General features: G+C 55.0%; 3 protein-coding genes across 3 annotated transcripts; all 3 read right to left on the reverse strand.

Annotated features, from left to right (window-relative positions):
- Positions 1 to 317: 317 nt before the first annotated feature.
- On the reverse strand, positions 318 to 2758 carry VOLCADRAFT_99638 (uncharacterized protein; the record flags this gene model as incomplete). Its single annotated transcript, XM_002958349.1, has 2 exons — positions 318 to 692; positions 2669 to 2758. The coding sequence occupies 2 exons, from the start codon at positions 2756 to 2758 to the stop codon at positions 318 to 320; spliced, it is 465 nt and encodes a 154-aa protein (XP_002958395.1).
- A 1420-nt stretch (positions 2759 to 4178) lies between these two features.
- Positions 4179 to 7786, reverse strand: VOLCADRAFT_84447 (uncharacterized protein; the record flags this gene model as incomplete). Its single annotated transcript, XM_002958350.1, has 8 exons — positions 4179 to 4670; positions 5045 to 5203; positions 5502 to 5702; positions 5932 to 6083; positions 6795 to 6918; positions 7343 to 7352; positions 7496 to 7559; positions 7660 to 7786. 8 exons carry the CDS (start codon positions 7784 to 7786, stop codon positions 4509 to 4511), a joined length of 999 nt encoding a protein of 332 aa, XP_002958396.1. The 3' UTR covers positions 4179 to 4508.
- A 573-nt stretch (positions 7787 to 8359) lies between these two features.
- On the reverse strand, positions 8360 to 13001 carry VOLCADRAFT_84448 (uncharacterized protein). Its single transcript, XM_002958351.1, has 10 exons — positions 12909 to 13001; positions 12214 to 12279; positions 11788 to 11928; positions 11533 to 11601; positions 11125 to 11279; positions 10995 to 11007; positions 10547 to 10654; positions 9673 to 9755; positions 9252 to 9345; positions 8360 to 8963 (listed from the first exon to the last, which is right to left on the reverse strand). Exons 1-10 carry the CDS (start codon positions 12936 to 12938, stop codon positions 8877 to 8879), a joined length of 846 nt encoding a protein of 281 aa, XP_002958397.1. The 5' UTR covers positions 12939 to 13001; the 3' UTR covers positions 8360 to 8876.
- Between the last annotated feature and the right edge of the window lie 2464 nt (positions 13002 to 15465).

Genomic DNA, 15465 nt, shown 5'->3' on the forward strand with positions numbered 1-15465 from the left:
CTGCCATCACAAGAGGCCTCAAGCAAAAACACCCCTCCTCCTTTATTGACTCCTTCCTTCGGTTTGCTGATGCAGTCTCTGCTGATGCAACTCTGCTTCCTTTCAGCCTGGTGCTGTCATGCAGATGTGGAGGCTAGCCACCCTTTGGCCACATTATCAATCACTACACTTTCAAATTTCCCCTTTTGGCTGCATCACCACGGTGTTGCTACCTGACCGTTAGCTGCCCAGGCAGTTGTGCATGTTATCCAGGTGCCTCTTGCCTCCCTGGCCGGACGTCGACTTGCACTGATGTCGACCCCTGCTCTGTCGCCCCATCACCAGGTTTGTGGTGCAGCACTCCGGCGCTCCAGCATGCGGTAACCAAGGTGATAGTACTGGCAGTGCAGGTGCTGTGCTGCCGCAAGTTCGGCAACTGAGTATTCAGCGGCTCCAGGGCTGCCGATGCCTGGTTGCCCTTTGCCGTTGCTGTCACCGTCCAGCTGGCCTCCACTGGTGTGGCTGCCGGCGGTGCTGCCACCACGGGTGCTGGGGATGGTGGCGGCACTTCCACCAGCACTGCTACCTGCGGCCTGGCCCCCACCAGCTTTGTCGCCCATGGTGCCAAGGGCATTGATGGTGACATCAGTCGGCGCCTGCAGGTCCACATCCATGCATAGTGCCCACACTCGCTCCATGTGGTGATAGACGGGCTGTTGTGCAGGAGGCTGATGCGTGAGAGCCAGCAGCCCATCTTGTCCGTGCTGAATGTGACCGAGCAGCTGCGTGTCATGAGGTATGTCAACCTATCATGAGGTCGACAGACATCAGGGTGAGGCCCGAGCTGGGGACATGCAGCACGTTGTGCAGCCGGACATTGTGGTTGTTGCCCCACTCGATTAGACGTGGTGCGCTGGTGGGGACATGGTTGTGCACCCGTGAAGTGGTATGGTGAGCCTGAGTCAAGGATGACTTGTGAGCTGCTGCCACTGCCGTCGATGAACAGCACTGTGGCACGGCTCTGGTGTGAGCTGTTTCCACTGCTGCCCGAGCCACTGCCACTGCTGACACCTGCAGTGTAGCCACTGTTGTGGTGGCTGTTGCCGCATCGAGCATGGCAGTGTTCACATGCTCCATCACCCCCACTGTTACCGCCATTGCCGCTGCCAGTGCCCCTGCCACCACTGTCACGGTGGTGGTTGCGGCTACCTCAACTGATTTTGCTGGCGGCATGCAGCTGCTCGAATGTGCTGCTGCGGTGAAGGCCGACGGACTCATCCGATTGCTTAAGGGGGCACTTGCAGATGTAGTGACCAGGCAGTCCACAATGCCCCTGCCACCACCGTCACGGTGGCAGTTGCGGCTACCTCAACTGATTTAGCTGGCGGCATGCAGCTGCTCATATGCGTTGCTGCGGTGAAGGCCGATGGACTCATCCGATTGCTTAAGGGGCCACTCGCAGATGTAGTGATCAGGCTGTCCACAGTAGCGGCAGGTGTCGCCGGCCCCCACGGTGCCTGCAGCACCGGTGGTGCTGCCGACTCCACTGGTGGCACGGCCAGGGCTGACAGATCCCACCAGGCTGGTCTTGCTTGCTTGGGTCTTAAGGTTGTTCTCCTTCTCCCTCAGCATGAGCACGAGCTATGGGGTCATTAAGTTGGGCTGATACATTGTGAACTCGACGGTGATGGTGCACTGCGGAGGCAGGCCATGGAGAATGGCCTGGCGCATTGTGCTCTGGTCCCACTGGCCGCCGGCCACAATTATATCACTACGGAGCTGCTCTGCCTGCTGAACAAAGTCAGTGGTCGTCTTCCCATCGCACATGCTCGGCTGCTTCTGCGGCTCCAACAGGCTCAGCCGGGCCTGGGATGCAGAACGCAACTGTTGCTGTAAGAGCTGCATGGCGGTGAGAGTGGTCTGGCAACACCTGAGCAACTGCTTGATGGGCAGTTCACAGGACAGATGCAGGTAGCCGAGCGCCTGTGCGTCCTCCTCCAGGGTGTCTTGGGTGTTGCGGCCCGGAGGCGACGGGTTGTTGATGTAGCTCTTCAACTTGGACGTTGCGAGGAAATCCCCTAAGTTGCCGAGCCACTGGGAGTAGTTCGACCCATCCAAGAGGAGGATGGTCTTACATCCCTTCCCCATGATGGTTGCCTAGCGAGGTGACTGATCAAGCCGTGTTCCCCGCCGCCTTTCTGGCAACTAGTTGATGGTATGATGCATCATTGTTGCGGCGTACAATGCTCCTGATGCGACTTATGCCCTTTCAGCCTCCCAGGCATGTCCCCACTTGCCTCACAGCCACCGGGGGTCTAATTGTGTGCGTGTTTGGATGCAGCGTTCCCCTTAAAAGAAGCCAAGCTAACCTTACAAATTGTGAAAAGACGAAGTCATATGTAACACAAAGTATTTGCTATCTATGTATTGGGTTAAATACTGGCTGAACAGCGGCGCAGATCGGTCGTGTGATGATGCCGTGCAAAATCTTGCCGCCGCCAAAAAGTGCGTAACAGCACTACCTACATTTTCGTTTTTATGGCATTGTAAATTTGCATTTGATTAAGTGGTTCACCGCTTTTGGCAGGCAAAATGGACGCTGACGCGGAACACAGTGCTTTGCCGATGTCTGGTCGGTGACCCCCCAGTCACTGGGTCGTTAGCTTGTTATGTCGGTTACCCTACCTACCGGCCAGGTACCGAAGCGACCAGTTACCGACCGGTTTGGTAGGGTTACCGGCTGTTGGTGACAAGCAAGGATAATCCGAATGATCTCCATAAAGGCACTTGGCGACTTGCAAAGGAGCAACTGCCTCCCAGCCATCGGCCAGCAGGCATATATAACAGCCAATTCCTATAAAAGCCGCTCTTAAGACAACCATACTCCCTCCATCTAATTACAGCACATCTTAAGTCCCCTCATTTCTGTAGCCATGGAAATTACAACGTATTAACAAAGCGTCAAACTCACGTCGTACGCATCTGCATCACACCAAATGGGGCGACTAAAATTAAAACCCTTCCGTCTGGTCTTCAACGTCTATCATAAAGTACGAAAACGAGCCCGGGGAAAAGGAGGACCAAAGCATTTGGAGCTCGACAGGGCGGACGTTAATAACAAGGAATGATTTGCTCGTCCGAAAATGTCGTGTTGCACCAAACTTCAAGCACCTCTCAATCACTGTTGAATAAACATTAACGCCGGCTCCTCGACACCTTTTCCACAGGTTCCTATCCAGTGTTTTATACATATGAGAGGCAGAGCCGCATGTAATCGCGTCTCATGTGTCCTTGAACTCAAAACACGATGCCGCATACAAATGCTGCGAGAACGGATTTTACTGCAAAGCAACTTCAATACAAAGCTAAAAGAACAAAGCGGATACTAATCGACAGACCGCAATCGTTCAGAACTCGAGCCAAATGCCGCTGCGCGGCAAAACACCGTCTTCAGTTGCGGCCACCCTGCATCCTGTACAGAAAGCCTTCCGCGCGAATTCCCACAGGTCCTGCCTCTGAAGCTGGCTTCGGTGCACGGCTGGTTTTGCTGCTAATTCCTCGGTTGATCGGCAAGAAAAGGGATGCCGCCCGGAAGATTGGTTACGGACATGATATTCCGCCATACGTCAACATCATTCCAAGTACGCACCACGTCAGCAAGAACCCAGATAAAATATCCAACCATTACCACTTTCCTAGTTCATTCCTTATTGTCCGTCGCGTTCCTTTCCCTTGCTTTTCTGCGCCGTTTTTCATCACCATCTTTTTCCTCGAACCTCGTCCTCGTCTCCTCCTGGTCAGTTAAAATTTTGCAGATATTTCCATGCCAAATAGAGCCACAGCAAAGGAAAAGTAAGCTTGCCGCCAAGTACTGGGCCGCTCGTGAAAACCTGACATGCCCATGCAACTAATCACGCACCCAAGAAGCAAAAAATCTGCCCCCCGATTTTCCCTCCTTATCAAGGGCAGGACATACTAAACACCAAGCATATGGTTTATAAAAACAAATCTAGAAAAGCTTAAACTTGAGCCCCTCTTCCTGTACACCAGGAAATTACAAGAGGACAAACCTACGCGGTTTATACGCGTTCACACCAGCTTACAATCCGAACCCTCTCAGTGGCGTTCGTATGCCAGAAGTGTACGGCATGGCTAGCTAGTGCCGTACATGGCAAGGCACCGTTTAGGCTCCTACTCCTACATACCCATCCACACCGGTACACACATAGACCCACACCCTGCCCCACATGTACAGGGTGCTCGGAGATCAACTTCCCAAGAGAAATACGACATATTAGAAGGGGGAGCAGCTCTGCGGAACATACACCGGTAACGGTAACGGCCTCCACGTACCCTCCAAATTAAGCCACTTCACAAACAAGGGCGCCCCGCCCGCGAAAATTATAGTATGACGGAACAAGACTCCTCCCGGGAAGATGTCCCGTAGGCGTTCTCTTCTTCCGTACACATCTCACAGACATGCAGCCGAAACAGGAGAGCTGTCGGTTGACAGTTACTTCTTCGTTATTTTAGTTGAGTTCCTTAACGGGCGCCCGTACACGCACGTGGAGCTTGTCAGACGCGTCCCGGTGCGTGAGTCGTTCCTCAGTCCGGATGCTCTCCTCCAAACCAATAAGTTCGTTGAATTCGTTAAAGTGCGCCAAACCCTCCAAATTGTCGCGTGTTGTACCCTGGTGGATTGTGAGGAGTGTGGGTGAAGGGTACCTGGTGAATCATATTCAAGGAAATCAGAATTGAGCTGCAGGGGTCCCAAACCCTGAAGGAAGAGTGAGAAAAACACCAACAAAGAAACTCCACTTCACACTGACTCCACAGAAGTCGGCACGTGTGAACAAAAGGATAAAGGTACCCATGAAGGTACCCCTGGTGACACCAGGGAAACTAGGAACTGCCAGGCTGGTGGCCCCGCGGTTGGACATACATACTCCCTCCTTCCTCACACACAGCACATAACACATGCAACACATGTCAATAGATATGTTGTTCTGAATCGCCACAACCTCCGCCACAAAAGCATTACTGCCGTACCCTCCCGCTTTCGTACCTTTGCTGCCAGAGTTCCGTACACGTCGAGCAGGGCCCGCGTGGCGGCGTACAACCCTGCCAGGGGGTACACCACTAGGTGAAAGCCCATGGCGGAGAGCTCGTCCCGGGTGTGAAGGGGAGTGACACCGCCTTCCAACATGTTGCAGACTCGGAGGCCCTATGGGGCGGAGTACGCAGCAGGAGCAGGAGCAGGAGCAGGAGCAGGAGCAGGAGCAGGAGCGGGGAGGGCGTAGAGAAGGACGATACATAAAATAAGTGATCGGGTCGGGGATCGAAAGAGAGGAGACGGCGGTAGAAGCTGGGCAGGCGGGACGATAAGGCTGGTGGGATTTGAGCTTTCAAAAGTCCCCATGCGACAAGGTGAGGTGTATAACCGAGGTGTATATGTGATGATGATGCAGTGTGTCCATTCTTAATCCATTTTTACATAGGTATATACATACAGACAAACGCACCTTGGTCTCCTTCCCAATAACGCGCAGCTCTTCCTCCCCGCGAGGCGCCTCCACGAAGGTGGCATCCGCCCCGGCGTCCGCGTACAAGTTGGCCCTCTTCACCGCCTCCTCCAGGCCGTACTTGGCGGAGGTACCCCGGGCGTCAGTGCGAGCGACCAGGAAGAAGTCCGCGTCGCCGATGGCCTCGCGAGCCGCTGCGATCTGCGATCAGGCCGCATGGGATCGCATCGGACCATCGACACGTCTGCCTGCCTTCATGCCCCGTCACCGCCACCACTACCATCACCTCAACCACAGCCACAGCCACCCCTCGTCTGAAATCACCTCCTCGTCCTCCTGATAGAATACAATACTTCCTCATCTGTGCTACACCGCCTCTAGCTCCTCCTCGCCCCTTCCAGAAGCCTAGGTCCAGAACCCGAAGTCGCACCTTGGCCGCGAACTCCTCCATCTCAATGACCTCGTTGTTCCGCATGTGCCCCATGCGCTTGGGCCAGGCCTGGTCCTCTAGGAAGCAGCCCTTGCAGCCTGAGGTGATCAACTGGCGGATGGTGCGCTGCACGTTGAGCACGTTCCCGCCACCTGAACGTCCGTACATCCGTACGATCGTATATCCGTACACGGGACGAAAATCTCATGAGAAATAATGTACGATGTAAAATATAGTAATTCGTAGACAATGTACGGCTCAGTGAGAGCATCCTTTGTTCCCCACCCATCTCAAATCGGTATCACCTCGCGCACTGCTACCGCGGCCACTGATACCCTACTGCTACTGCCTCTAATGTTGCTGCTGCTGCTTTGGCAGCTGCTGCACCTGCCGTTGCTGTACGTGTTGAGCCACCGCTGAGAACGCACTTCGTTGCAAACGTGGGTTTCTCTCTAGTTGACGAACTGGGTGGTTTTCAGCTCCCGCGGTCGCCCATTCCATTCCGTAATGGGCACTCCCCGGAGAGGAGGGAGCGCCGTAAGGCAGACATGCGCCTCCATCGGGTGTTTGGAGAAGCGAAGGAGCGAGAAGGGGGAGAGTGACACACAGACACAGACACCATCTCACACACACACACACACACCTAGATCAAATGATGAACACACATACACACATACACACAGACATACATGCGTACATAGAAGCTCCAGTTCGATACCCTGTCGGTTCGCACCGTGCGAGAACCCTCCATCAACATGACATCGCCAATCATGTACTTTCAGCAACACACAAGGTTACCACCTAGGGATGTGTCCTGTAACGCCCCGATCCTCAACCCCTCGGGATGCCGTACCCCAACCCACCCGTGTCAGCATCCGCTATGACGGGGAACAACGGTACGGCACTCGTGATCTGTCCAGCCTTGCGAGCCATCTCCGGCGGGGTCAGCAAACCCACATCGGGCTCACCCAGAACAGAGGCAGAAACCTGAAAAGTTTAAAAACGCCGTACAACCGTACAACCATACAGGTGAGACGTGATAATTGTGATAAGGAGCTGTGCGGGGGAGGATGCCGCGGCGGCTTTGATATGATTCAGGTAGGCAACTGCCATGGCCGCAGTAGCATTAGCACCACCAGGCCAAGGTAGGAGGATCCAGGGGTTCATAGATCCAGGGAGCACGGGAGTATTAATAGCCGCGGGCTGTTGCCGGGTAAATAATGCCACCTTACAACCGTAACGCGCGCAGTAGTGAGGAACTCAACAATCCTGCAAAGTAGAGGCGCTGAGAGAACGATTAATTTGCTCTATAAGAGGATTGGGTCTTTTAAGGATTGCATTTATAACCCTGAGTGAGAAGCGATCGGCGCGCTGCGAGCGGGACATGAACATACAACGATGGGCAACTCACCGCATAGCCGCTGCGCCGATCCAGCGACATTTGTGGGAAGGGTACAAAACATCATGAAGTCAGCATTGGCCAGCTGCTGCAGACGACAGCTTGTGCTAGAAGCAGGATAAATGACTATGACCAGCGCCATGTCTCTCACCGAACGAACCCCACCTGACGAAGAATGCTTTATGACCAACATGCGCTGCGATCTTCGCCGATAAAGCGTCGTAAACGCCTGTGGCATTCACGCGTTCAAGTGGTGTCGCGAGGTTGTAACGCCAGTTCACCTTTCGGCGTCGAGGTTTCCCCTCCCGCTGACTGCATTTCCCCCTTACCTGGCATCATTAGACACCCATTTTCTTGGATAAGCCTGTGGATTGTCGTTCGGGCTCCATTCGAGCCATTCGACGCGCCACAGACTATGCGACGGCGATGTGGAAGACTAGCTGGTGCAACCCTCATTGTTGGCATTTGCCTTGAAAGCTTCATTTAAAAGCTGAAAAAGACTCGAAATGCTTTCCTTATATGAAAAGCGTGCTGTATCCCGTCTCCGAAATTGTGACGCGACCTGGCAAAATATGCTCAGGTTGTCAGTTATCCAAAGGTACTATAATAAGATCCTAATATCGTTGAAGACCTAATTGAGTAAGCGAGCAAATCGAAGGCGCAGGAGACGGGACTGTCGTGCTGACGTGGGGGCCCCCTGTACAGCAACCTCCGGGAGCACTTCCTCACATACTGAGAGCCCTGGTGTAACGCTTACAGGTGCACGCTTGGCATATGTATTGATTTTTAGAAGTGATATGTCATTATTCGGTTAAATACACTGGATTTTTTCTACTGCACAGCTCTGCTCGGCGCAACGCCACCGGATAGCTTTAATATGAAGGGCGACCATCAATGCTAAAAGTGTCACAGGTTACCTTACTTTATCACGTTTGTTGACGGTGTCATTTAGTGTTTGTGGACAGGATCACCAATGGAAAGCGGCACTGCTCCGCAGTAGCCATCCGAGTGCATGTCTTGATTGTAGAAAAGACAGGTGCTTTGTTTTCACAGGAATTTCGAATCCCGGCCATGACGCGATAGATAAAACCTTTGTCAGTCCTGTCTCCTCCTCAAGGCATCTCACCGTAAAACACATCCTTAGCACTCAAACGTAGAGAAAGAGACATGTACAAACTATCAAGGCGACAGCGCAATAATTATAACAAACTTGCCCAAGATTATGTTCAGGTCTTGCTTCCACATGATGGCCCGTGTTCGGAAGGCAGCCTTTTCTAACACATACTTGGCCAAACAAACAAAACCAACCTTTGGCACAAATCAAGCAAATACCAGAGAAATACCTCAAAAATGGGGACAGGGGAGAGGGATTGATGGACGGGTGCCACAGCCTGCACTGCCACCTCCCTCGCTTCCCCATTCTCTAAATGCGCCTCCAAAACCAAGCCCTCCCCTTCCCCCCCTCACTCCTCCAACCTCCGCTCGCTCTCTCCCCTTCTTTTGCCACGCTCGCCCCTTTTCCCTCCCCTCGCCATACATCTATCTCTCAAGGCCTGATTCCCATGACGCAGCGATGTCGGTGATCCGTCTCCAACGTTACCACCTCCTTGAACCCCGCAGCGCGCATGGCAGCCTGCGGACAGCAGCAAACACAGTGGTAATCAGCAGCAAACAGTAGTTACATAGCAATGGGGGTTGTAGTAAACAGAAGCAAGGAGTAGCAAACAGAGGTGAGACCCTGAGGAACATTAATCTAATGTACGAATAATATGTACGACTAATGCACGAATATGTGTGTGTCGAAATTGCACAGGGTCACACTGAAGGCCAACGTACATATCTACAAGCGCCAGCGGCAAGGGCACCGGAGAAGCGCGGGAGTGTCACATGCCCCCCTCAGCCCGACCCCTCCCCCTCCCACCTCCAGATCGAAGCTGTAATACTCATCAGACCAGGGCTCAGTGGACTTCATCAGAGTGAAAATGGCGGGAGGGAGATTCTGAATGGTGGCAGACCTGGCGGGAGGGTCATTGGGGTTTGGGATATGGGGTTACGAGGGTTAGCAGGTCAGGCGGTTCATGAAAGAGGGCACTAGCACTACAAGGAACAGGCCGGCCACATGTGGGTCCTGCGGGTGACAGCGCGGTGGCCGGGAAGGGACACCACTCTGTGCCGGACGCGACAACACCTCTTACCTCATGCATACACCACACACAGCACACACACACACGCCGCTGGGCGCGGCGGTGCAGTACAGCATACGCCACGCAGGCAGCAGCGCACAGTTATATTCAAACCACACGTGTTGTGAGCGGCGGGTGTACGGCACTGCGTCGTGCTACCTGGGGTTGTTATCCACAAACGCCAGCACGCCCCCCGGTCGAAGTATCCGCGAGGATTCGCGAATGAAGGACTCGATGGCGGCCTGCGTGCGTTACGTTACCGGCGATATGCAAGTGAAAGGGGGTTTGGAGGGGAAAGACGAACCACGGACGAGTGAAGCTGTTGCCAGGGCAAGAGTGTACCAGGTTTGGAGGGGGGGGAATCGTATCCGGGAAGCAAGGAGCAAGGAGCCAAAGAAAGGGTAACGATGTAGCCACGACAGTGCACGATGAGGCGGCAAGTCGATTTGAGTGGCGGGTGGCGAGATAAGCATGGCTTATTAAAAATGTTAAAAAGTTATTTAAGAAAGGTCATTTTAAAGCATTAATTCCTCAGGAGCTATAATTCGTTTATTCCTCCCCTACGGGAACAGTGTGCTGAGAGCGCTAAAAACGTAACATTCGTGATTAAGGATCTCATCCTCAACCTTTACCCAACGAGGCAGGATTCCCGAATCGGATGGGAACGCTGTGGGTTGCCTCGGAGAAGTCATGCAGGTTCACTGAAGCTTTCATCTCCCACGTCTTCCATGAACCCCTTCCGAGGCTCCGTCGCGGCACATGTCCCTATGTTATATGCATCACTCGATCAGCGTCCGTTGCGGTCCCCGACGGCCCTGCCCTGCCCTGCCCTGCCCTGGGGAATTATAACAATCCTTGAGGTCTGGGGCTCTCGCTGCAGTACCTACTACCTTAACAACATTCTTTGCAAGGTGTTATTATCATTAAAGCATAAAAAGCCCTTACGCAACCTCAAGCCCACCTCAACCAATGCCAACAGCTATGATCAGCAGTGGTTCAGGGTTCATCTGCGTCATCTACAGATCGATCCCACCTGAGGGCACTCGTGGATGACAAAATTGAAGTTGACCATGTCCAAGGAGGAATCGGAAAAGGGGCTCTGCTCGGCCAGGCCGTGCACGTACGTGATGGGGGCGGAGCGCTGCCGTCAGGATTTAGGAGATTAGGGGGGGAGGGTAAGGGGTTGGCGAGGGGCTTCGTGAGAGGCCTGTAGGTGTTGGTGGGGAGGCGGTAGGACAGCATGCGCATGTGTGTTCTCGTGTTGTGTACGTATGTATGTGCGCGCGCGTGTGTATGTGTGCAAGCAGCATGGGTGTGGTGCATGGCATGTGGTTACATGTGGGAATGTGGGCAATACACACACACACACACACGCGCGCGCATGATCCTGCCGGTGCGCAGATGATGATCATGATGATGATGATGCAGCCCGGACCGTATCGCAAATCGCCGAGCTGACCACAGCCCAACATCCAGCACACCACCCACCTCTCTCTCTCTCTCTCTCACACACACACATACACACACACACGCAAACACACCTGCTGCTGCGACGACGACGATGACGACGCAGCAGCTGCTGCCGCTGTTGATCTTCGGCGCCTCTCCCACTCCGCCACCGCCAGGAAGTACGGCGACAGGTCCAGTCCAGTAATTGCAGCTGCCTGGGGGAACTGCTCTGCCAACCACTGGGTGGACATGCCCGTGGAGCAGCCCATGTCGGCGATGCGGGAGGGCAGGGGTAGACCGTGGCGTGTGTGGTACGACTGTACGGGAGGGGCGGGCAGGGGAGGGAGAGTGAGGGGAGCGGCTGGGTAGGTTTAGGTGCGGGGACTGGAGAGGGAGGGGTATATGGGGGAAAGGAGGAAAGGGGGGAGAGCACGGAGCAAGGCGGGAAGCAGCGGCGGGTGAAAGGGGCAAGCTGGTGGAAGGCTTTGGAATTGAGAGGACGATGACATACATACATACATCTGGAGAGATAACATACATCTTGATTTCACACACAGGTATCACACACACCTTGATGGCGTCGGTGATGCGGCTCCGCAACTCCACGAAGCACTGGTCCCCGCTCCAGTGCTGCTTGTCCTGAAGGGGGACGAGGATGAGAGAGATGGGCGAGGGGGAGAGGGAAAGCAGCAGCAGGAGGACAAAAAGCATTTAGAAGAGGTGGGAGATGTACAGGCGATGACGCTGATAAGGATGAGGAGGAAGAACAGAAGCGCAGCAGCACGAGCGAGGTGGCGGCCCCTCACACGTCACACCTCACGTCACCTTGAATGTCCGAATCCCCATGGCGTAAGTGGCTGGCTGCACCTCGTACGCCGCCAGCCACTCCAGATTGCCTGTCTCGTAGGCATGGAAAGGCTTCAGGTAGTAGTCCGGGTAGGACATGGCGGGGTCCTCCAGCTCCTTCTTGATCACCTCCAACTGGGGGGGGAGGGAGAGGGGCATTGCATGTGGAAGCCAAAGAAAGGGCGTCAACTCATAGGGTTTGAGGGTTTGAGGGGTTTCGCCTCGTGTGGAAAGAGAGTTGGGGGTTGAACTGATGGGGATGTGGAGGAATGAAGTGTTTGTTTGAAGAGCGTGTGTGGTCGTTTCCCCTCTCCATTCCCGTCACCATCCCCGATTAACCTCTCACCACATACACACACACACACGCACACACTGCTTCTGCACCACATACTGCACCCCGCACACCTCGTTTTGCCTCCGCATGTTGTCGACGTGACCGTCCCACCGCACGCCCCGACTCTCAGCAGAGTTCTTCATCGCCTGGGTGGGTTGGACCGTGGGTCAGGGTCAGGGTCAGGGGTAGGGGTAGGGTAGGGAAGAGGAGGAGGAGGAGGAGGAGGAGGACGACGGGGTCCAGGGCGGCGTCCAGACGGCTGTTTGACAACCAATGGAAGAGGCGGGGGGGTATACATAAGTACCTCGCCAAGGAAAACAACCGCCTACATCGAGGTGGTGGTGGGCAGGGATGGGCGTGCGACACCATGGAAGGAACTAAGGGCGGAGGGAGGGGAGAAGAAAAGAAGGGAGAGGGCAGGGAGGGGGAAGTGCGTGGGAAAGCACAGCGCGGAGGATAGCGGGATCGATGGCGCGGTAGGACTGACTGCAAAAGGAAGAGAAGAGTGTGTGTGCACATGATGTGCGTGTGTATGTATGTGACAGCACCTTCTGGGGTTGCGTTACCCACGAAAAATGTAACCTTGGGGGGGACATACATGCATACCTGGAGCCCTGATGAGGGGGGGGGGTCCAAGGGCCCGGAGGGGGCCGAGGGGGCTGTGTGTCCGAAATAGATATGGATATCGTAAAAATAAGCGAATAAGAAAAGCTGATGTATGCTTAACGCGCATATGCCCCGAGTACGGACCATGCTGCACATGCACGTGTCGTACCTGCTTTGCGAGAACCTTCATAGCTCCGTACAGCGGCGGGGTATTGATGGCCCAGTTCACCACTTTGGAGAGAACACTGTCGCCTTTCAGGGCGAAGGAAAAGGAGAGGAAGGAAGAGGAAGAGGTGGATGAGGAGAGGTAAGGGGTTAGGAGACGTGTCTATGATGGAAACGGCATATAATGGAAAGGGTATAATGCCGTTGAAAGGCAATTTGGCCAGTTTCGCCCCACACTGTCAAGCGCACCATATTTTGACCCAAGACGGCAGGAGCACTTCATGCGTTTCGATTTGGGAAGGGAGAATAGGCCCTGTAACGGCTTGCCGAAACACAATGCCAGGGAGCGATAAGGCTAGCCTAAGTCGCCTTGGCAAATGGCAGTTTTAAAGGGATATTGGCGGGTATACCCAAGGGACGATAGAGGGGAAGGTTTCCCAAAAGGGGTCAACTGGATCCGGCGGTACGGTATGGGTTAGGAGGTTGGGGAAAGGCGTAATGCTGATGCGGGTGCTGGCAACACCGTACGCGTGCCGGGTTATTCGTTGCCGGCAGGGCTGCTATGCTTGCGTATTAGGGCGCTGCGAAAGGATCGCGTCAGGCCAGAGACTTGCCAGTCCACGCAGGCTTGTCCCTAATTGACGATGATGACATCGCCTCAGCCCTGGTGATGACCCCCTTCCTCGAAACTGGCCGGGAAGTAAATACGTTCGGTGCCGAGCATGATGGCAAGCTGGTGGTACTTTGCAGAACCTGTTTCTGCATAGTAGCAAACTATATTATACACCTCCGGAGGCGTACTAGTATTGTATTTGAGGAAAATACTTTCGCCAAGGCGAAGTTATATGACAGAGAGTACCGGCGCTAATTAGGTAACTGGATCAATTAGACCAAGATCACGTTAACGAAGAAGTTCTTTGAAGTATGGATTTTGCTACACGATGACTGCCGGCTTTGTACTTCGCACTTTGTCCTATCAGGGGGATCAGATCTGCTGAAGTCGTCTCGTTATGCCAATCGACGAAAATAATATATTCGCTTCTTGTTAAGGCACCAACATCGGCTGTGTTCTATGGAAACGTTACTTCATTGCGGAATGCCGCCCATGGGTCGCCAAACTGTAAACAATACCGTGGCAGGACTTTCCCTCGAAAGTGAGAAGGCAGGAATCTTGTATAAGAATACCATACCCTTGGTGCTTATATCATTTTTATATCCAATAGATCAAGCTCTTCGGGGCAAAACGCAAGTTGGCTTATTACGGCGATGCGCCAGTACGCAGCCGGAGAAACAGTACTGTCAAGCAGCTTCCTCCACGGCACCACAGCTTTCACAGCCGCGGCCCTGGTCTGGTAGCAAAGCGGCTCCATCTCTTTCTGCACGGCAATTTGGGAGAAGCCATGACACCACGCAACAGGCCTCACGTCCCAACGCTTTTTGTTTGTGTTCTGCCCCTGCCAGCGGACACAGCTCAGCAAGAGGCAGGCGCTACCGCTGTTGGCCGACGGGCCGCACCCGCTGCTGCCGTTGGGCAGCGGCAGGATGCGATCGTCCACACCATTCAGCGGGTGCCCCTGCCAGCGGACACAGCTCAGCAAGAGGCAGGCGACACCGCTGTGGGTCGACGGGCCGCATCCGCTGCTGCCGTTGGGCAGCGGCAGGATGCGATCGTTCACACCATTCAGCGGGTGCCCCTGCCAGCGGACACAGCTCAGCAAGAGGCAGGCGCTACCGCTGTTGGCCGACGGGTCGCACCCGCTGCTGCCGATGGGCAGCGGCAGGATGCCACCGTTGAATCCATTCAGCGGGAGCCCAATCCAGCGGACACAGCTCAGCAAGAGGCAGGCGACACCGCTGTGGGTCGACGGACCGCATCCGCTGCTGCTGTTGGGCAGCGACAGGATGCGATCGTTCACACCATTCAGCGGGTGCCCCTGCCAGCGGACACAGCTCAGCAAGAGGCAGGCGCTACCGCTGTTGGCCGACGGATCGCACCCGCTGCTGCCGATGGGCAGCGGCAGGATGCCACCGTTGAATCCATTCAGCGGGAGCCCAATCCAGCTGCCCCAACTCAACAAGAGGCAGGCGACACCGCTGTGGGTCGACGGGCCGCATCCGCTGCTGCCGTTGGGCAGCGGCAGGATGCGATCGTTCACACCATTCAGCGGGTGCCCCTGCCAGCGGACACAGCTCAGCAAGAGGCAGGCGCTACCGCTGTTGGCCGACGGGTCGCACCCGCTGCTGCCGATGGGCAGCGGCAGGATGCCACCGTTGAATCCATTCAGCGGGAGCCCAATCCAGCGGACACAGCTCAGCAAGAGGCAGGCGACACCGCTGTGGGTCGACGGGCCGCATCCGCTGCTGCCGTTGGGCAGCGGCAGGATGCGATCGTTCACACCATTCAGCGGGTGCCCCTGCCAGCGGACACAGCTCAGCAAGAGGCAGGCGCTACCGCTGTTGGCCGACGGGTCGCACCCGCTGCTGCCGATGGGCAGCGGCAGGATGCCACCGTTGAATCCATCAGCGGGAGCCCAATCCAGCTGCCCCAACTC

The sequence above is a fragment of the Volvox carteri genome, assembly GCF_000143455.1.
Source record: "Volvox carteri f. nagariensis unplaced genomic scaffold VOLCAscaffold_92, whole genome shotgun sequence".
In the NCBI taxonomy this organism is placed as follows: domain Eukaryota; kingdom Viridiplantae; phylum Chlorophyta; class Chlorophyceae; order Chlamydomonadales; family Volvocaceae; genus Volvox; species Volvox carteri.